Source organism: Notechis scutatus, chromosome 3, assembly GCF_049901735.1.
Source record: "Notechis scutatus isolate UNSWTSFEM ecotype Mainland chromosome 3, rNotScu1.2, whole genome shotgun sequence".
Lineage (NCBI taxonomy): Eukaryota > Metazoa > Chordata > Lepidosauria > Squamata > Elapidae > Notechis > Notechis scutatus.
In genome coordinates this window covers 95,680,990-95,699,988 of record NC_142011.1, presented here as the reverse complement: position 1 = coordinate 95,699,988, position 18,999 = coordinate 95,680,990, and the positions used below count along the sequence as shown (strand labels likewise).

General features: G+C 36.0%; 1 protein-coding gene across 1 annotated transcript in view; it reads right to left on the bottom strand.

Annotated features, from left to right (window-relative positions):
- KCNT2 (potassium sodium-activated channel subfamily T member 2) overlaps positions 1-18,999 on the bottom strand; it is a 255,342-nt gene that overhangs the window by 114,628 nt on the left and 121,715 nt on the right. The window contains exons 6-10 of the mRNA XM_087960820.1: positions 18,549-18,597; positions 5,905-5,964; positions 4,650-4,724; positions 3,490-3,573; positions 1,636-1,730 (exon numbers count right to left, since the gene is read on the bottom strand). Coding sequence (XP_087816946.1) covers positions 1,636-1,730; positions 3,490-3,573; positions 4,650-4,724; positions 5,905-5,964; positions 18,549-18,597 — 363 coding nt within the window. The remainder of the gene's footprint in view (positions 1-1,635; positions 1,731-3,489; positions 3,574-4,649; positions 4,725-5,904; positions 5,965-18,548; positions 18,598-18,999) is intronic.

Sequence of the window (18,999 nt, the reverse complement as noted above, 5' to 3'; positions counted from 1 at the left end):
ATTTGTAACAAAGTGTCAGATGAGAGGAGAGAGAATAATGTGGTGATGAAGAGTGGGCCCTGAATTTATGATCCAGATATAGATGGAAAATTGACATTATTAAATATCCCTGTCCACATGAATTTACTTCCACATGAAACCACTTCGATTAAGCTGCTTTTTGCAACAACTTTTCAAACAAACAAGCTCATATCAAAAAAGTATTAGAGTGTGAAAGCTTTCTATGTTCTCATGAATAGCTGGATGGAAAAGGAGTGAATATAAAGCACTTGGAAGGTGAGGAGACTTGGCCTTGACACAGAGTATCTCCCTGTTTTTGTGAAGATGAATAGATTGTGATTGTGACTAGCATCTGCCACTGTACTGATAAACTAGCATCTGCCACTGTACAGCGCTACCCAACCGCATGGCAACTGGTTTTTTGAGACCTCTGCCTCTCCTTTGTGGCTTTGGCACATGTTTATGACATGAAGCAAGAATCCAGTGCTACCCATATATTCCTGAAGCAGTACAGTTAAGAGTAGTGCAAGCTCTTACAAAATAATTGTATACAGTTGCAGAGTATAACCATCAGTATATGTAAGCAATTATCTAAAATATTAATATTTACTAGTAATCGCTCAAAAATATAAATGCTGTAATTAAAAGATTCAAAGGAACAGCAATATAAACAAAAAAGAAATCAACAGAGGACTGTTTTAAAGCAGCCTGAATGTGATTCCAATTACCATGATAGACAATTGCTTTATTTCCTTAGCTAACAACTGTGTCATTGATATTTTTTGTCAGTATTTAGTCTATTTTTTCCCCACTCTACAAGAGCCAGAACAAGACCAGAATAAAATGATACATAATAAGCTAGTGTCTGCAGATGCAGAAGGCAGCAATAATTGGTGTAGGTCAACTTGCCTTTTTTCTTCATCTTTTCCTGTCACTTACAAAACACAGGCTTGAATCTGAACATAATGTTCCCTGGCAAGCAGTGCTAGCCTCCTTATCAGAGATAGATTACTGTCAAATATTTTTGTTTCCCATGACTCAAGAAAGGGAAAAGCCTTAGGGAGAAAACAAGGCATAGTTTCTAATATTGTTATCAGTCATTGGCAATTATTCTACAAAGATCAAAGGTAGCAAACATTAGAAATGCAAAATGGTGTGACTTCAGTGTTTGAAGAGAAAGCAATTAAGAAGTTCATTTTAAGGCTCGTATTTGATTTCAGGATTCATGCAATCATAACAAGAAATGAGTATAAAAATATGGGGGGGGGGGGAACAGAATGAACAACCATATTTGTCAGCTTTCCTTAAATCTTTTACTGTTGTGATTTGTAATATTTACCTGTGTCCCAATATTAGCGTTGTATAAAGAAAAGCTTCCTCAGGAATAGCTTCCCCTTTGGACCAATTCCTTGGGAAGACATACAGCAATATAAACAAAAAGGGCAGAGGTTTTATGTCCCACTTAATGAAAGGAGTATGTACCTGAACTGTAATATTTTCACATACTGGAGTTTGTTTTCATATATTCTTTTAGTATTCTTTCCTCTTAGCATCATTATTTATTTTCCTAAACAAGGTAAGATTAGAATTTTGGCTTGAAATAAAACAGTAATAATATAACTACATGGAACTTACCATGTAAAGATAAGACACAGCAATGTAGATATTAAAATCAGAACTTGATTAAACATTGCAGACTGTGTGCGCTGGATGGCTCTATGAAGATCGTTCTATTTGAAAAGTCCAATCAACAACAAAATTATGAAACCAGCTGATTAAATAAAATTTGAGGCAGCAGTCAAGAAATATACAATTTTTTTTTTAAATGAAAAAGGTACTACAGCTAAATAATGAAACAGTTAATTGGGGTTTCTGAAACGAGGTGCCATCAAAGGTAACATTACCACTAAATGGCGGGGGTGTCTTTTCATACAGAATATCAGAAAACAAGTCAATAAACATCAACTAACCATATATGAAATAGTAATTCCTTAAAATTACATTCTAATTTGAGCCACTTATGGCTTAAGAAGTAAATAAGAAGACTTTAGATTCAGAAAGAAAAACAGTGGGTAATTTGGCTTCAATTTTACAATGTTTTCATGACAGGAAAAGGAACACATAATTCTGCATATTTTGTATCTTCTGGGGCTGAAGAACGAATAACCATAAGCCAACTACAGGTAGTCCTTGACTTACAACCATTTATTTTGCAAACATTCAAAGCTTCAATGTCACCGAAAAGTTAGTTACAACCAGTCCTCACACGTACGACTATCACAGCCTCCCTAGGACTGCTGTGATCAAAATTTGGGTGCCTTGCAACTAGCATGTTTTTATGACAGTTGCAATCCCCAGGGTCAAGTGAACAATATTTGTGACCTTCCCAAATGGTTTCTGACAAGAAACTCAATGGGAAGCTGGATTCACTTAATGACCACACAATTCATTTAACAACTACAGTAATTAGTTTAACAACCATGGCAAAAAAAACTGTGACTCACTTACCAATCCCCTTGTTTAGCAATGGATAGTCTGGTCTTAACTGTGGTCATAAGTCAAGAACTACCTGGAGTATGTAGTCACTGTATGATTAACAATAGTTTTATCTTCAAGGTTGACTCAGTCTTTTATCTTTCCAAAGTTGGTAAAATGAGGAGCCAGATTGTTGGGGGCAATATGCTGACTCTGTAAACTGCTTAGAGAGGGCTGTAGAGCACTGTGATATAAGTCTAAATGCTATTGCTATCTGTGACTAGAATGCCAAAAATCTGTAAAGCACGAAATGATTACTATTATTTCTATTCAGGAGATGGAAATCAAAATTTTAAAAAAATAATGGACTGTTCAATAAAGTCTGAAGTTAAATGAAAATTTTTGAACCCAAGCTAATCCTTATAATTACATTTGCCAACAGTATTGAAATTTGCATCATATAAAAAAGGAAGCACCATGATGCCTTTTAATAAGAACTTTTGAAAGAATCTTTTCAAAATGAATGCAGGCCTCCAAACCAAGTATACCAAGTATAAATAAATATAGTTCTTTCGCCATTTCCCTATATTTATTTTTCTCCTTCCCTCCCCCCCCCTCCAATTCTGCTTAGCAGCATAGTTTAAAAGCCAAGTTTAATTAGTGTTTATTAAGTTGGGACATGAAAAGATCTTCAGGTGGAGGCTAGGGAAAAAAATAATAATCAAAGGAATCAAAGGAATTTATGCTGGACCAATAGTTTTATTATCAAAATAGATAACACATTTGAATTCCCACACTAGATATACTTCTATAGTGTATAGAAGATAAAACAGGTGATGGGAAATACTAGCAATACAACATCAATGTTCAAAAAGCAAATAAGCTAAGATAACTGAAGTTAAACCAATTTAATTTAATTTACAGTGGCTTGAATCTAAAGACCATGGTTTTGCATAAATAGAAAATATGAAATTTCCCCCTTCAAACAAATCTCCTCTACTTTGTCATACTTACAATCATGTTCTCCAAAGCATGTTTAGCAAGCCAACAATTTAAAAACACTGGGATAAATAAATTTCTTAATGCAGGACAGAAAATCTAAAGGAAAAAAATATATAACATATTACATACATCCTCCAAACATTCATTCACTGTAATTGCATCTAAATACTGGGAAAAAATGGAAATACATCTAATATAGTTAAATTCCATATATCTGTGGTTTTCAACTTGACAACAACAAACCTAGCAAAACTATAACAGAGGACAATTCACCTGAGCAGGGACAATTTTGATATTTGGACCATTCTTTTTCAATCCCACTCTTATTTTTGATTAAAATTATTGTCCCAATATAATCTCCAGAAACATACTTCTGAAGTGAAGTTTACATTTAACCCAAAACCGATAGGACTGAATTAATCATGGGTTAATAGCTACAATTTGTGCCTCCCTAATTTTAAGTGTACTATAGTTTGCTTGTTGAGTTAGGATCAAAAAGTTATAAAATGGGGTATGTATGAGTGTGGCGGGGGAAGTTGATGATTTAAAAAAAGATTCCATAAGGCACTTTTAGTGCTAGATATTGCACAAAATGAACAGCCGATATCAGATTTCACAAGGGCTTTCTTCATTTTGAATTCTGATATCCATCAAACAGAATCATCTGCAAGTAACATGTAACACAAGTAATTTTGCCATTTTTCAATCTTCATGTATGATAGATTAGAAGGTGACTTGAAAGGCACAATCTGCATGGCAAAGGGATTAGTGGAATGCAATTGATGAAAAATTTATTTTCTGTTGCCATTACTAGCAATCAGAATCACCCAATCTTATCTCCAATGGACCTGCCCCCTTCTAAAATTCTTATACAAAGAATTGCTTCAATCTCTACTATGTAACTAATAAATAATCAATAATGGGGAAAATAATGAGGCTTCTTGAGAACTAGAGATCACATGTCATCTGTCCATTTTAAAATAAAAAAGCAAAAAAAAAAACTATCAAGGAATTTGTGCTGAGCCATTAAAATTGAATTGACCTCATAATTTTTCCATAGATTCACAGAAAACCTTGCTTCAAAGGTTTTTCTTTTCATGAATATAATTTTTCAATCTTCTAGTTGTTGTTTCCCCTTTTCTCTCCCATAAAAATCATAGATAAAAACTTACCGTAATGATGAAAGGAATAGCATTGATGATTTCCAGCAGAAAAGGAATGCGTACAACTTGTTCCCATATGTTTCCCTTTTAAAAATCAAGGTAAAATAAAATGCAACACTAATAGCCAGCAGTGATATTTCCCCCCATATTAATACCATAGTTCATCATGGGTGACACATAGTAGCATACAGGATTTATATATAGTTCATCGAGAAACATTCAAATTTCTTATTAGGCAAAATAGAGCTCTACATAGCAAATCCTTTTAAGAAGAAGGAGCTGTACTAATGTCATGTTTCACTAGATGTAAACCAACCAGCTCTCTCTTCTGTCCAGCTTATCTTAATATTCTCTAGAAAACTCTATTTCCTAATACGGTAGTTACAGGTACAGTAAATATCTATGGCACAAGTTTGTTAATGTATATGTGTGTCTGTACCGATATATTTCATGTATATATTTCATGTATGTATGTAGATAACCAGTATACAGATGTTCATATTGCACTCAAAAATGGGCAAGGTATGTAAGCCAAAGCACTATTTCAGTTAGTTGTGTAGTAATAGCAAAATAAATAAATCTGAAAAACACTCGTTTTATTTGAATATAAGAAGCATAGATAATTCAAACTTTTTCTAAGATTCCCATTTTTTATCATTGTCGTTATTAGAAATATAAAATGCTTCATAATATTTAAAAGAATAGAAAAACCTTGCTACAAAAACATATCAGAGTTCAAAGTAATAAATATTCAATTACATTTACAAGTCAAATGTTATCAATAAAGCAACAATATATTTTAATTTCTAATGTGCATGCAATACAGTTTCTGCATTCTTTTTCCTGATATTAAAATCTGCATCTCAAAAAATAGTATGTCACAGTATCTGGCAGAAATTTGTTTGAAAAAAAGTGCTACCATCAACTAAAATCAATCAATCAATCAATCCATCCATCTCGTCCAATTTGTATAGCCACTCATCTCATGACACAAGTGACTCTGGGTTGTGCATAACAAAGCAAAAACAACTAATAAATACCAATATTAGTTTCTGAATAAATATTTAGAAATAAAAAGATTTTAGGTGTGCATGGTACTTCAAGAAAGAGGGAAGTACACACATACACACACACATAAATTGTTAGGGTTTTTATTACATCAGATTTTAAAAATAGAAAATTCTGTTATTATCTAAATATTATACTTGAAGACTGCTATGCCTGGAGTATCGCCCTGCAAAAGAATGGATTACGATATACTTACTTTGTAACTGAGATAGCCCAGTAGTGTAGTTTCCAACAGACTTATTAAAGCCACTGATACCTATAGGAATAATATGCATGAGAAATTTGGCAATTTCTGAGGACTAAGCAAGCATGGAAAATATATCTGTAGAATTCAAAAGCAATAAAAACTACATGAACAACAAGCACAGAATGTAATCTTTAAATTTTCAAAATCCTTCCATTTCTTAATCTGTGCTTCATTGTATAATTCAGATGATAAATGCCTTTACATTTTGACGATCCAAACCAACAGTGCCAACATATGTTGTATTTTTTTCCTGTTCATTGACCAATATACAGATAAAGATTATCTCTTTTTCCCAGCATTGTAGACATTAATCATTCAGCAACAGTTAATTTGTTAAGATGGAATATTGATCCATACAATAAGTCAGTGAACAGAAAGTGTCTTGCCATATCAGAATGATTTTGACCTGAATTTGATTTATTTCAGTATTCTTTTTCCAATACTGACCAACTTAATACATCTGGCTTGCCAGAAACATAGTATGAACTTTATAGCTTCCCACTGCTATTTGACACCAGTGTCCAATATTCAGAAACCTTCCCTTATTTTTATACAATAGACAATAATTAACAACTGAAGGCAGCATTACAGAGAATCAGTAGCATTAACATCATACATAGAATTGATAGAATTGTGTTTCATCCACTACCTGGGCCATTTGCCAATATGCTAATGCTTCACAAAATCCACTCACTTCTTTGGAATTTGTTCAGGTTTTACCTGTATTATACTGAAATTAATAACAGTTGCAGAGTAGCATTGCTCAGTGGCTTATATTTACAAAATCATTATAAATGCCAAGCTATATTATCTAAGCTGATACCTTGATTCCTGAATAAATTTGACTCTTTGCAGGTCTTAAAATACAGTTATGTTATAAAATATTTTTTTATATCACTTCAAACTAGCACAGCCCCATTATTTTCAAATCTGGTATTAAAAACAAAACAAGTGGCTTGGCTACCCAATCTTCTAAGAACTGATATTTGCAGAAACATGATATTACTGAGTATGGAATTCTAAATAAAAGGTTAGCATGAACAATTCTAATTTTGAACTGCCATCCTAAATTAATGAATGACCAGAATTTGGAACAAAAGCATAATCAAGATTCAGCACAGATATTACAAGTTGTGAAGGTATAGAAACATCAGCAAGGTTGAAAAAATGTTGAAATGGCTCCAAATAAGTAACACTAATTCTAGCAGAAGTGAATTAGATGCTGCAATTTGCATGCTTCATTTTGGTGACAAGGTCTTTAGAATTCTAAGCATCTCAACTCCCTTTTTACGATCCTGTAATCCCTTAATTTGGGGTACAGTCTGAGCGACTGGATGGAGTGGAGCATTTACTGGCTGGATGCTCTTCCTGATGCCACATGGCATCACAGCAGATGTTTTTTCTTTGTGCCCAAGAAGAGAAACATCTGCTGCTACCTAGGATTGAATTCTAAATCTTCCAAGGGGGAGGTGAGTGTCTTCACCATTAAGGCACTTAATTCTAAGCATCTCAACTTCACTGTTAATTATTTAGAGGGCAATAAAATCTTACAACAGTTGCATGTGCCGCATATTATAGGCAACATGTTCCTGAACCAATAATTTTAAAAATAAGAAGTCATATCAGCTATAGAAACTACTATTACTATCTAGTCAACAGGAAATTCTACATTGTTCAGCAGGGCTATTGCTGCACTCCTATTTTCATGTGTTACAAAAGATGTGAAAGAACAGAAGGATTGGGCTTGAAGCATTTCCCTTAACCTTACAAGGAGGAGGAAATTCAATAGTGTTACTAACTTCTTGTCAAGGAAGAATAACGTGTCTATATGCTCTGGTAGGAAATACCTTCCCATTCCAAATGTGCTCAGGCATAGAGATAGTCTAGATCTCAGTACCAAATAAAAGAATTAATGTTATTAATTCATAAATTGGCAGGATTTATTTTTATTATATTATTATATCAATTTATATCGCCATCAAACTCACAATTGTGACGCAGGGTGGTAAACAAAAGAAACTCTAAGGGGAAAAAGAATAGTAAATATCTGAAGTCAATATTCCAAAGCTGATACAGCAGCAATTTCAGAAACATAAATTCAAGCAAACAGAAAAGATAAGGAGGATGGGGGCGAGAGGGAGAAAACACTTTCTTCCCGGATCCTTTTGAAGGGCCATTAAGCAGCAGCGTATAATTCCAGAATACACAAAATGCACTAGTACATCTAAGTGGTAGAAATGTAATAATAGGAAAAATAATAATCAGTAGGCAAAGAAACAAGCCCTGAAGTAAAATTAGTTCTGACGATGCAATAGTATATCTACCTTCTAAAGTTCTTTACAAGTGAGAAAAGGCAAATGAAGGAATGACATAATCAACACTGCATAGTTGGATTTTGAAAAAGCTTCTGACAAAAACTTGGTGCTCAAGGAATAAGATGCACTGTTCTTTATAGATTGTTAGCTGAGTGAAAAAAACAACAACCATGAAGTGAAGTGTGGGGATAAATGAACAATTTTCTCAGTGGAAGGAAATAAGAAGTGGAGTACCACAGAGCTCTCTGCTGAGATTGGGACTTCTTAATTTATTCATAAATTATCATGATCTAGGCTAAGAACACTGAGCTGCCTAAATCTGCAAATGATACCAAAGTATTCAAATTGATGATAATGAAAGTGTTTGTGAAGAGCTACAGAAAGGAAATTTAAACTGGATGAGTGGGCAACCAAATAGAAAATACAGTTCAATGTACGTTAAATGTGAAAATTAAGCATGATATGCAGAAAATGGACAGGGAGAATTTCTCAAAAATAAAGACAGAGATGATTCAATGAAACTGTTTAAAGTTTTAAATTTAATACAGCAACCACAAGCAACCACATTTTCCCACAAAACCCATAATTAATTTGTGGAGTTCCATATTACAAAACAGGAGGATGGCCACTAGCTTAGTTTGTTTAAATACTGATCAGTTCATAGAGAATAGATCTCCAAAGGTTATTGATTATGCACTGTTACCTAGGTTTGGAGTCTCCAAATATCACTGGCAAGAGAACAACAGTGCAAGTGTTATAAATCTCCTCCTCCTGCTTTGAACTCTACTGAGGCATCTGGTTGGCCACTGTGACATCAAAGTGCTGCACTGAAATGGCTTAAATCAACATATGAATTTCTATCTTATCTTCTTATGGTTTTACCAACCATCCAGATTGAAGCTCTTTTGTAATTGTGCAGTTCTTGGTGTTCTCTGAACTTTATTACCATACTAGGTAATGTCATCAGTACATCTTCTGTAATTAGTTCTACAGGTTAACTAAATATTACTTTCAGGATATAAAAGTTGCAAGAAATAGCAGTCATACATCTATCTCCAGATATCTCTACACATCTCTTGTGCAACATCTATTAAGGCTTCTATTGTGACTTAGTAACACAATAGAAGTTTCCTCTTCTGTCATCACTGAACAAGTAACAGGAAAATCCTGAATGCCAAGCAAATAGTTTGGCAGATGATGCTATCAATATGGCACTGCACTACATCTTGCAACATCTTGAATCCCCAGGGATTCAAGTCCTTTTGTTGACTTCAGCTCAGCTTTCAATACCATCTTTCCAAAATTAAAACAACACTACTGTAGGATATTGCCTATCAAAACAACTAGACAAAAGAAACAGTTTTCCCCTTATGCCATCACTCTGCTGAACACCTAACTCTTACAGTACTAATATTTATCTATATTTATCTGTCTTGCATGGCTGTAGTATTACTATTATCCTTCTTATCTTCTTTACTACCCTGTTTCTCCAACAATACGGCCTCCCCCAATAGGAAGTCCCAGCATGTTTTATAGGCATGAAATAAAATTAAGCCCCTCCCCCCAAATTAAGGCCTATATTAAAACATGCGAAATGGGGGGGAATGGTGGGGGGGCTTGCCGTTAGGAAGTACTTTTGTTGCACACCCGGATATGGTGCTGCCTGCGTTGACCCCGATACGAAGTGCCCCACCAATGCCGAGGTCAACATCCAAGCCGTCACTGCCTGCCCGAAGATGCAAGGGGGGGAATTAAGTCACCCCCAAAAAGATGGCCTAGCCATTTTTGGGGGGCTCAAAAAAAAAAAAATAAGACCCAGCCTTATATGAGAAACACGGTACCTCCTCCTATTATTATTATGATTGTTATTACTCTGTTGCTTTGCATGTACATGGACAGCTTTTTGCACTAGAGACAAATTCCTTTTTTGTCTGATCACACTTGGCCAAATAAAGTATTCTGTTCTGTTCCATTCCACTCCATTCTCCATTCCATTCCTATTACAACACTGGGTAATAACTGATCATTTACTTTTAACTAGAGTTTTTTAGTGTCTTTCTTGAATTAAGCCATTTGGGTTATGCCTTTGTACACAGCTCCATTTGGAAAACTATAGGTCTAAGCATGATTTGGGAGTACACTGACCGTCTTTTATACTGGATAACTAGTTGTGGCTTCTGCAGAACACCTTCAGTTTCTAAAACTGATACACCATATCCAACAGGACAGTAAAGTCATCTGAGAGCAGATGGGGTATGAAGTAATTGTGTGAATTCACAGATGACTGTGGTGAATAGCAATTATGAGTAAATGACCGATTCTTCATTCCCTCTGGGGTTCAAATACATAGCTGAATATAAACCTTCTTTCTGAATGAAAAGATGATGAGACTGAAAAGTGAACAATGTGTTTAAATGGTTTTTTTTTAAAAAAAATTCAATAAATGTGAAGGTTTAAATCCACGTCCTTGCCTAATGTAACTCAAGTAGTTTTCAAGTGAGGAGCCAGTGTGTCTCAGGACCAAGAAGTCATGTGGTGTCAATAAGCAACACCCCAGATTCAGTGAGAAGTGCTGGGAGAGAGGGGCGCTATAATAATTAAACTATGTATTTTGTTTTGGTTTTAGATTACGATATATTTAAACTGTTGATATTACATATTGATTTTATTGTTTCTTTTTGTTTACTACCAAAAGGTTGTGATGGTATAGAAACAGTAAATAAATTTCACTGGGTGCAGAGAGGGAGCTATATCTTCATGTTGATAGGGTATTCAATTATCTTTAATAGCTCCACAACAGCATGCATTTTCTTTTTAAATCTAGGCATGCAGTTAAGGTCAAACCTAAGCCAGTGCTTGGGAAACAAAGTTGAAGGTTTATGAGCCAAGCACCTTGAAATTCAAATACCTTGAAGGATTGCTGATGATGCTGTTACCATTCTTTGTGTGCTTTGTGGCTATTGTTTCTTTATATATTGCCTAAATACATATTTATACTGATATAGACAATATTTATTATATTTATTAATTATGTTACATTTACATATTGCATAAAGATAATGGTTGAGAAAACTGGGAGTGTCTAATTTAATGAAGAGAAGGTCTAGGAGCGACTTGATAGCAGTCTTCCAATATTTAAGAGAGAAGCAAATTCTTGCTTGGCGACAAACCGAAATCCGTGATTGTCCGTGGTTTTGATTCGTGCTCTCCGTTGGAGGGCCCTGATCTACCTGATTTGGGGCGAAAGTCACTCCATAGAGGTGGCGAAGAAGGGGGAGACCTCCAGCTGGGTTGAGGGGAGCCGCATCTCCCCTCCTAAGCTTGGCATTTACTCCTCTCCAAAGACGTCAGTAGCGGTGGTCAAAATGGCCACCTTGAAGAGGAAGATCTGATCAGACAAGTGTGTGCAGGAGTGAGGAAGAAGAGGACAGCTTGAGTGACCAGGCTAAGCAGAAGTAACATCTAAATACAAGGTACCATGGAATTAAAATTATTAAGAACTTTTAAGAAAATTTTTTAAAGCAGCGGCAGAGAAATGGGAAAAAAATCTGACAGTTGAAAGTGGCTTTGAACTTTGAAAGAGAAGCTTGAAGAAGATATTTGAGTAAAATGATCTTGACACTAAATAGGCAAATCTAAAGCTGAACTTGAAAGTGTCAAAGGGAAAATAAGGAATTTTTGAAACTTAAAAGCCATTAAAGAGAAAAAAGCGGAGGAAAAAAAATTGGAACTTGGACATAGCAGAGAGTGACACCTGATGGTAAAAGGAATTAATTGTGAATTTTCAAAGGATCTTTAAAGAATGCAAAGTAAAGTAAGCGAAATCTTGCTGCAATAAAATAGAGCCCCCGGAAAGTGAAAGTGGAGTACTGAACTTTGGAACAAAGAAAGAAGTAAGAAGAAACTGTTCTGGGATTATTTGGTGATTTTGGAAATTTTGGACACTGGATTGGCAGAGGATCTAATTGAAATTAACTGTGGGAAGTAATTTTTAGGCTTTGGTTGCTTTAAAGTATTGGTTAGAAGTGTTTAAAGTTGGCAGAACTTTTTCTGGAACTGAAAATGGAATTTAAAAATATGAAAGAAAAGCTGTAAGAGAAAGGGCAATCATTTGTCTTTGCTGTACAATTTCTAGAAATGGTGGTTTTAGAATATGAAGAACAACAAGGAGTTCCAGAGGGAAAAGAGCTGAATAAAGAAGAGGCCATCTTTAACAAACAAATGGGGCAACGAGGGTGGAAGTGAAAATAAGGAAAAAAGGGAATTAAAAATTGGAGATTAGAGGAGGTAATTAGAAAAGAGAGCAGTTCGAAAAATAAAATATAAGGAAGAAGCAGAAGGAGGATTACAGAAGGAAGTGTTAAAGAGGGAGGGGGACAAAAACTGGAATAAGAAAAAGAGGGGAAAAATAACTGGGAAAAGAAATTACAAGAAACAGAATCAGGAAATAAAGAAACATGGGAAATGAACAAGAATAAAAAGAAATACACTGCTCAAAAAAATAAAGGGAACATTTAAACAACACAATGTAACACCAAGTCAATCACACTTCTGTGAAATCAAACTGTCCACTTAGGTAGCAACACTGATTGACAATCAATTTCACATGCTGTTGTGCAAATGGAATAGACAACAGGTGGAAAGCAGAGGCAGTTAGCAAGACATCCCCAATAAAGGAGTGGTTCTGCAGGTGGTGACCACAGACCACTTCTCAGTTCCTATGCTTTCTGGCTGATGGTTTGGTCACTTTTGAATGCGGGTGGTGCTTTCACACTAGTGGTAGCATGAGACGGAGTCTACAACCCACGCAAGTGGCTCAGGTAGTGCAGCTCATCCAGGATGGCACATCAATGCGAGCTGTGGCAAGGTTTGCTGTGCCTGTCAGCATAGTGTCCAGAGCATGGAGGCGCTACCAGGAGACAGGACAGTACATCAGGAGACATGGAGGAGGCCGTAGGAGGGCAACAACCCAACATCAGGACTGCTACCTCCACCTTTGTGCAAGAAGGGACAGGAGAAGCACTGCCAGAGCCCTGCAAAATGACCTCCAGCGGGCCACAAATGTGCATGTGGCTGCTCAAATGGTCAGAAACAGACTCCATGAGGGTGGTATGAGGGCCCAACGTCCACAGGTGGGGGTTGTGCTTACAGCCCAACACCGTGCAGGACGTTTGGCAGTTGCCAGAGAACACCAAGATTGGCAAATTCGCCACTGGCGCCTTGTGCTCTTCACAGATAAAAGCTGGTTCACACTGAGCACATTTGACAGACGTGACAGGGTCTGGAGATGCTGTGGAGAATGTTCTGCTGCCTGCAACATCCTCCAGCATGACCGGTTTGGCAGTGGGTCAGTAATGGTGTAGGATGGCATTTCTTTAGGGGGCTGCACAGCCCTCCATGTGTTCGCCAGAGGTAGCCTGACTGCCATTAGGTACCAAGTTGAGATCCTCAGACCCCTTGTGAGACCATATGCTAGTGCGGTTGTCCCTGGGTTCCTCCTAATGCAAGACAATGTTAGACTTCATGTGGCTGGAGTGTGTCAGCAGTTCCTCCAAGATGAAGGCATTGATGCTATGGACTGGCCCGCCCATTCCCCAGACCTGAATCCAATTGAGCACATCTGGGACATCATGTCTCACTCCATCCACCAATGCCACGTTGCACCACAAACTGTCCAGGAGTTGGGGGATGCTTTAGTCCAGATGTGGGAGGACAGCCCTCAGAAAACCATCTGCCACCTCATGCCCAGGCATTGTAGGAAGGTCATACAAGCACGTGGAGGCCACACACACTACTGAGCCTCATTTTGACTTGTTTTAAGGACATTACATCAAAGTTGGATCAGCCTGTAGTGTTTCTTTCCACTTTAATTTTGAGTGTAACTCCAAATCCATGGGTTGCTAAATTTGATTTCCATTGATAATTTTTGTGTGATTTTGTTGTCAGCACATTCAACTATGTAATGAACAAAGTATTTAATAAGAATATTTCATTCATTCAGATCTAGGATGTCTTATTTTTGTGTTTCCTTTATATTTTTGAGCAGTGTACTTTGTTTAAAAGATACAGAGACACTGGTTAAAAACAAAAATTAAGAGAGAGGATACTGCAAGGTGACAAGGGATAGTATAAATATATTAGAAATAATAAACTGTGTAGAAAATAGGAAAATATACATTATTAAAGTGGAAGATGACACTGGTATTATTAATGGAATGTGTTAACAATCAAATCAAATATAGAGATAAATGGAATAAAGGTGAAAGAAGGGAAAATATGAGAAGTATATTAGTTAATGTATGGAATCTAATTGAAATGAAAAGAGAGGTATGAAAATATGTATATTAATTATATTTAATGTCTTATAAAATATAATTGAAATGAATTATGAGAATGATTGTAATGAGATCAATATCAGTTTCTAGGATGAATTTGAACAGATTAATTATTTTGTTTTCTTTCTTTTTTTTTGAAATTTAAAGTATATTGGCGTAACTTAAGGGGAAAGTACCATGCGGAATCGGACTGAAAAGGGATATATGTTATAATATAGTTATTAGGAGTTGAATGTTATTACTCCTTAAGGGGACAATTTAAAAGCTGAATGTTTAATGGGATTTGAAAGGGAACTTATTATAAGATATGAAGGTGACACACTCTAATTGGCAACTATAGGGGAAACCTTGTTTTGTAATATTTGTAATGAGGAGGGATTTTTTGGGAAATGATTAAATAAAAATAAGTAATGAAATTGTAAACAGGACAGATAAAAGTACAAGTATAATTATTAGGAAGATATGAACATTTTGAAAAGGAAATGAAATAGATTTAGAAGTGAATGAGAAAGCTATAAAATAAGCCTGAGGGAAGTATTTGAGAAAAAAAATCAATAGAGAATATATAAAGTAGTGGTAAGATATGAAATTGTATATGAAAGATGAATATGTAACTGAGATTATATCTGTATGGAGATGTGAAAACCTGGAACCATGGTGTTTGCTAAAAAAAGATGTTCTATTTTTCTTTTTTTTTCTGAAAACTCAAATAAAATTTTATTAAAGAAGAAGAGAGAAGCAAATTCTCCAAAGCACCTGAAGGCAGGACAAGAAGTAATGGATAGAAACTTATCAGAGAGAACCAACCTGAACTGAGGAGAAATTATGTGACAGTGAGAACTTGTTTGACAATATATTCAGTGGAACAGCTTGCCTTTAGAAGCTGTGGATGCTTCATCACTGGAGGTTTTTAACAAGAGATTTGACAGCCATTTGTCTGGAAAGTTATAGGGTCTTCTGCTTGATCAGGGGATTAGACTAGAAGACCTTGAATGTTCCTTCCAACTCTGTTATTCTGTACCGGACTGAATTATGTTATCACTTGATAAATCTGGCTATCAGGATAGCCTTCAGAATCTTATAATGCCTTCCACATTATGAAAAGCTTGTGCCTGAACCAAGTAGCTCCGATGAAAATGGCTGTGAAGTGAATTCCCCATCCACATATGAAAACACTGATGGTAAAGAGTTATGTTGGAGTTGTGAAGGGAATTAACTCTAGTAAAATGCCTTGATACTAGGTAAAATCAAGGACGAACAGAAAAAAATAGAAAAAATAGAATAGCAACATTAGGATATATTTGAAGATGAGCCAAGTGAGATCTGAAATTGTAGCTGTCATGTGGATAATTACATGGGCTTTTATTCTTGTTGAGAAGGTGATCTGAAATATACCTGCAATATATGGAGCTGTAGCAACAGTAGGATTTGTCATCACTACAACCATGTTTCTCCGAAAACTTGACCCACCCCAATACTAAGCCCAACCTTAATTTTGGGGGGTGAGCCTACCCCTACCCCAAAAATAAGCCTGAGGGATGGGCATGGCCCTTCTATTTCTGGGCGCAGCACTTCTGCTTGTTGGGTTGCTTCCCGAAAGCTGGCAGCTCCACAGCCAGCTGCTTTGCTTTTTCCCTCTTTTTGGGAGGCTCGCGAGAGGCTTTTTGGTGAACAGGAGGAAAATGGGGAGGGGGAATTTTCCTGCCTGTCATCTATTCCTCAAGCTCAGCACAAACTGAGGGAAGGATGCCAGGCAGGAAAATTCCCCCTCCCCATTTTTCTCCTGTTCGCCAAAAAGTCTCCATTCTGAATGCTGAAGGTTTGGAATGGAGGCAACGGTGCATCCACAATGTGTCCAGCTCATCAAGTCTGGCCTGCTGCTTATTTTCAAGTCTAAAAGAAAGTAAGACCCGGTCTTATTTTCTGAGAAAGACGGTATTAATTATTATCAGAACTGTGAGAAGGGAAGGGTCTCATTGACTCATTAGCCAAAGTGTTATTCATGTGAGAGAATGGAAGTAATGAATACCATACTGAAATACGAGCATTTAAAAAAATATTTTTGATGGCAAATGTTCAATACAGGTTTGACCCTGCTTTTTTAACACTATTTCTGGTGAATATTCTCTATGTTGTATAGAGAGAGGGAAGCCATCGAACATAATTCTGGAAATCTTTAGAAGTTACAGGGTGTTTTGGTGAACTCGGTATAAAACCTAAAACCTTATGAAACAACCAACATAATCCCAAAGTTCTTAACTATATAGAAGTCCAAATACCTTGAAAGTGAGCCAAATGGTCTTCAAATGATAAATATACAGGAGGATCAAGGTCAAAGATTGTCTGATACCTGTAGTTCTGCTGAACTGAGTCAAATGTTGCTAACATATAATGAAAATTTCTGAGCACCAACAGGATGCTTTTTCCCTCTGAAAGTCTGGTGGCCTTTAGTTCAGTAGGACTATAGGAGTAGCAAAAGGGATAAACAAATGGATGAAGCTGAATGGTGAGCTGAAAATAATTCCTGCTTGGCAAATTGTGCTGCTTCTGTTAGAAAAAAAAATTGTACTGTTTCCTTTATTTGTGAATGAGATTGGATTGAGTCTATTTTCTGCTACAAAATTATGGTATTTAGCCATACATGTTTGACAGTTGGCAATATGAACTGAAGCAAAAGAAGGAGACAGGTTATATTTGTCTAATCTTCTGACCTTAACCTGGACAAACATTGCTATCAATGTTAGGAATAAAAATGCTTTCATTATAATAGAAATAGTAATAGTTATAGAATCAGGTGCTAAAAACTGGAACAAGAATATACCTTCATTGACTCTGTAAAGTTTATTGAGATGGTGAAACTTTGATGACACAGAAGCATTTCCCCAGGAGAATGTTGCTTTCTTCAGAAACTGTCAAGTATTGAAACTTTGTTAGGATGTGGACCTGTTGTATTAACTAGTAAGACAGGCTCTCTTCTATGGTGGGCGCCAATAAATTTCAAAGTTAATGGTATTATAGTCATATACTGATTTGCAAATGAGACTAATAATTGTTGCAAGCTAATTCAGTAAAAATCTGGTAATTTGTGTCATTTTCACTAAAATAAAAGAAACAAAGCAGTATGAATGAATCCTAGAGATCTTAACTAAGAAGGGCACACAAGAGGGTCAGGCATTGTGCAAGAATCCTGGAATGGGTTATGAGAGGCACCAGATGGGTCAAGGAGGATGTGCAAAATACAGTACAGCACAAATCAGGAAATTGAATTTCTGGGTAAAACAGCAGGGAAGCTGATTGCAGGTATTTGGCAACCAGTTGTAAGTGTGAACAGGTAGCCAGGCAACCAGTTCTCAGTTATGTGATGTAGGAGGACTGTGATAGGTAGAACTTGGAGGATCAGTTGTAACCACCATCTGTTTGGTTCTGTCATACTTCAAATAATTAGTGAATGAATGATCATAGGTTGAGTATATCCTCTCCTTGTTTAGCAATTGCAATCCATTCCTTAAATTAGAGGTAAAATATTTGCTACCAGTAGGTGTGAACACGTGGCTGAGAGAGAAAGAGAGAAGCTGCAAAGATTATTGATTGCTACAGGTTCATTCAGATAAAGCTCCCATACAGTTATGCCAGAATTACTCTCACTCCCATGTGCATGGCTGTCAGGTACAAAATTTGATTATAAGTGCACACATTGATTGGGATTTAAAAAAAAAACCAGCATTGCAAATAATCTTTAAACAAGGTAGATATCTTCTTGACTAATAATCATAATAATCATTATCCTAAATTTCTTCAGTAAAAAACATAAAATATAGAATATATATTTGTAGAAGGACCTTTGCACTCATTAATTTGCCTTTCTGTTAATAAGTACCCATCTTTTACTCCAAAATGTTATTAAACATATGTAAAAATCTATAAAAATGAAAGTATACGTTACCTGTAATCCCCACAAAGGTAAGCTTCGATTCACCCAAATAATAAGTGACCTGAAAAATTATAGCAACAAAGGGAATGAATTTATGTATTTATTTCGGGGGGGGGGGGAGGAGAAAACCTTATCTGAACAAGCTATTCTCCCTCCAAATCCAAATTAACACTCTGGAATTATTGTTCTCATGAATTCAAAATATTTTGATTTATGAAAGAAGAGCGGGAGGGAGATACTCTTGAGTTAAGAAACTGATTAGATGTTTCAGGTAATAATGCATGAAGTCATCCATGGCTCACGTTCCTATCAAATACTGCAGTCACATCAAATGTCATAAGTGACTACTTTATCTTTGTACGGAACTCATTATTGTTCTTCATGCATTACTCATTTGAATAGTAGGCATAAAATAGAATGGCTAGGAGCAGTTCTTACCTTTGTTTCCCCCCCCCCCCAAAAA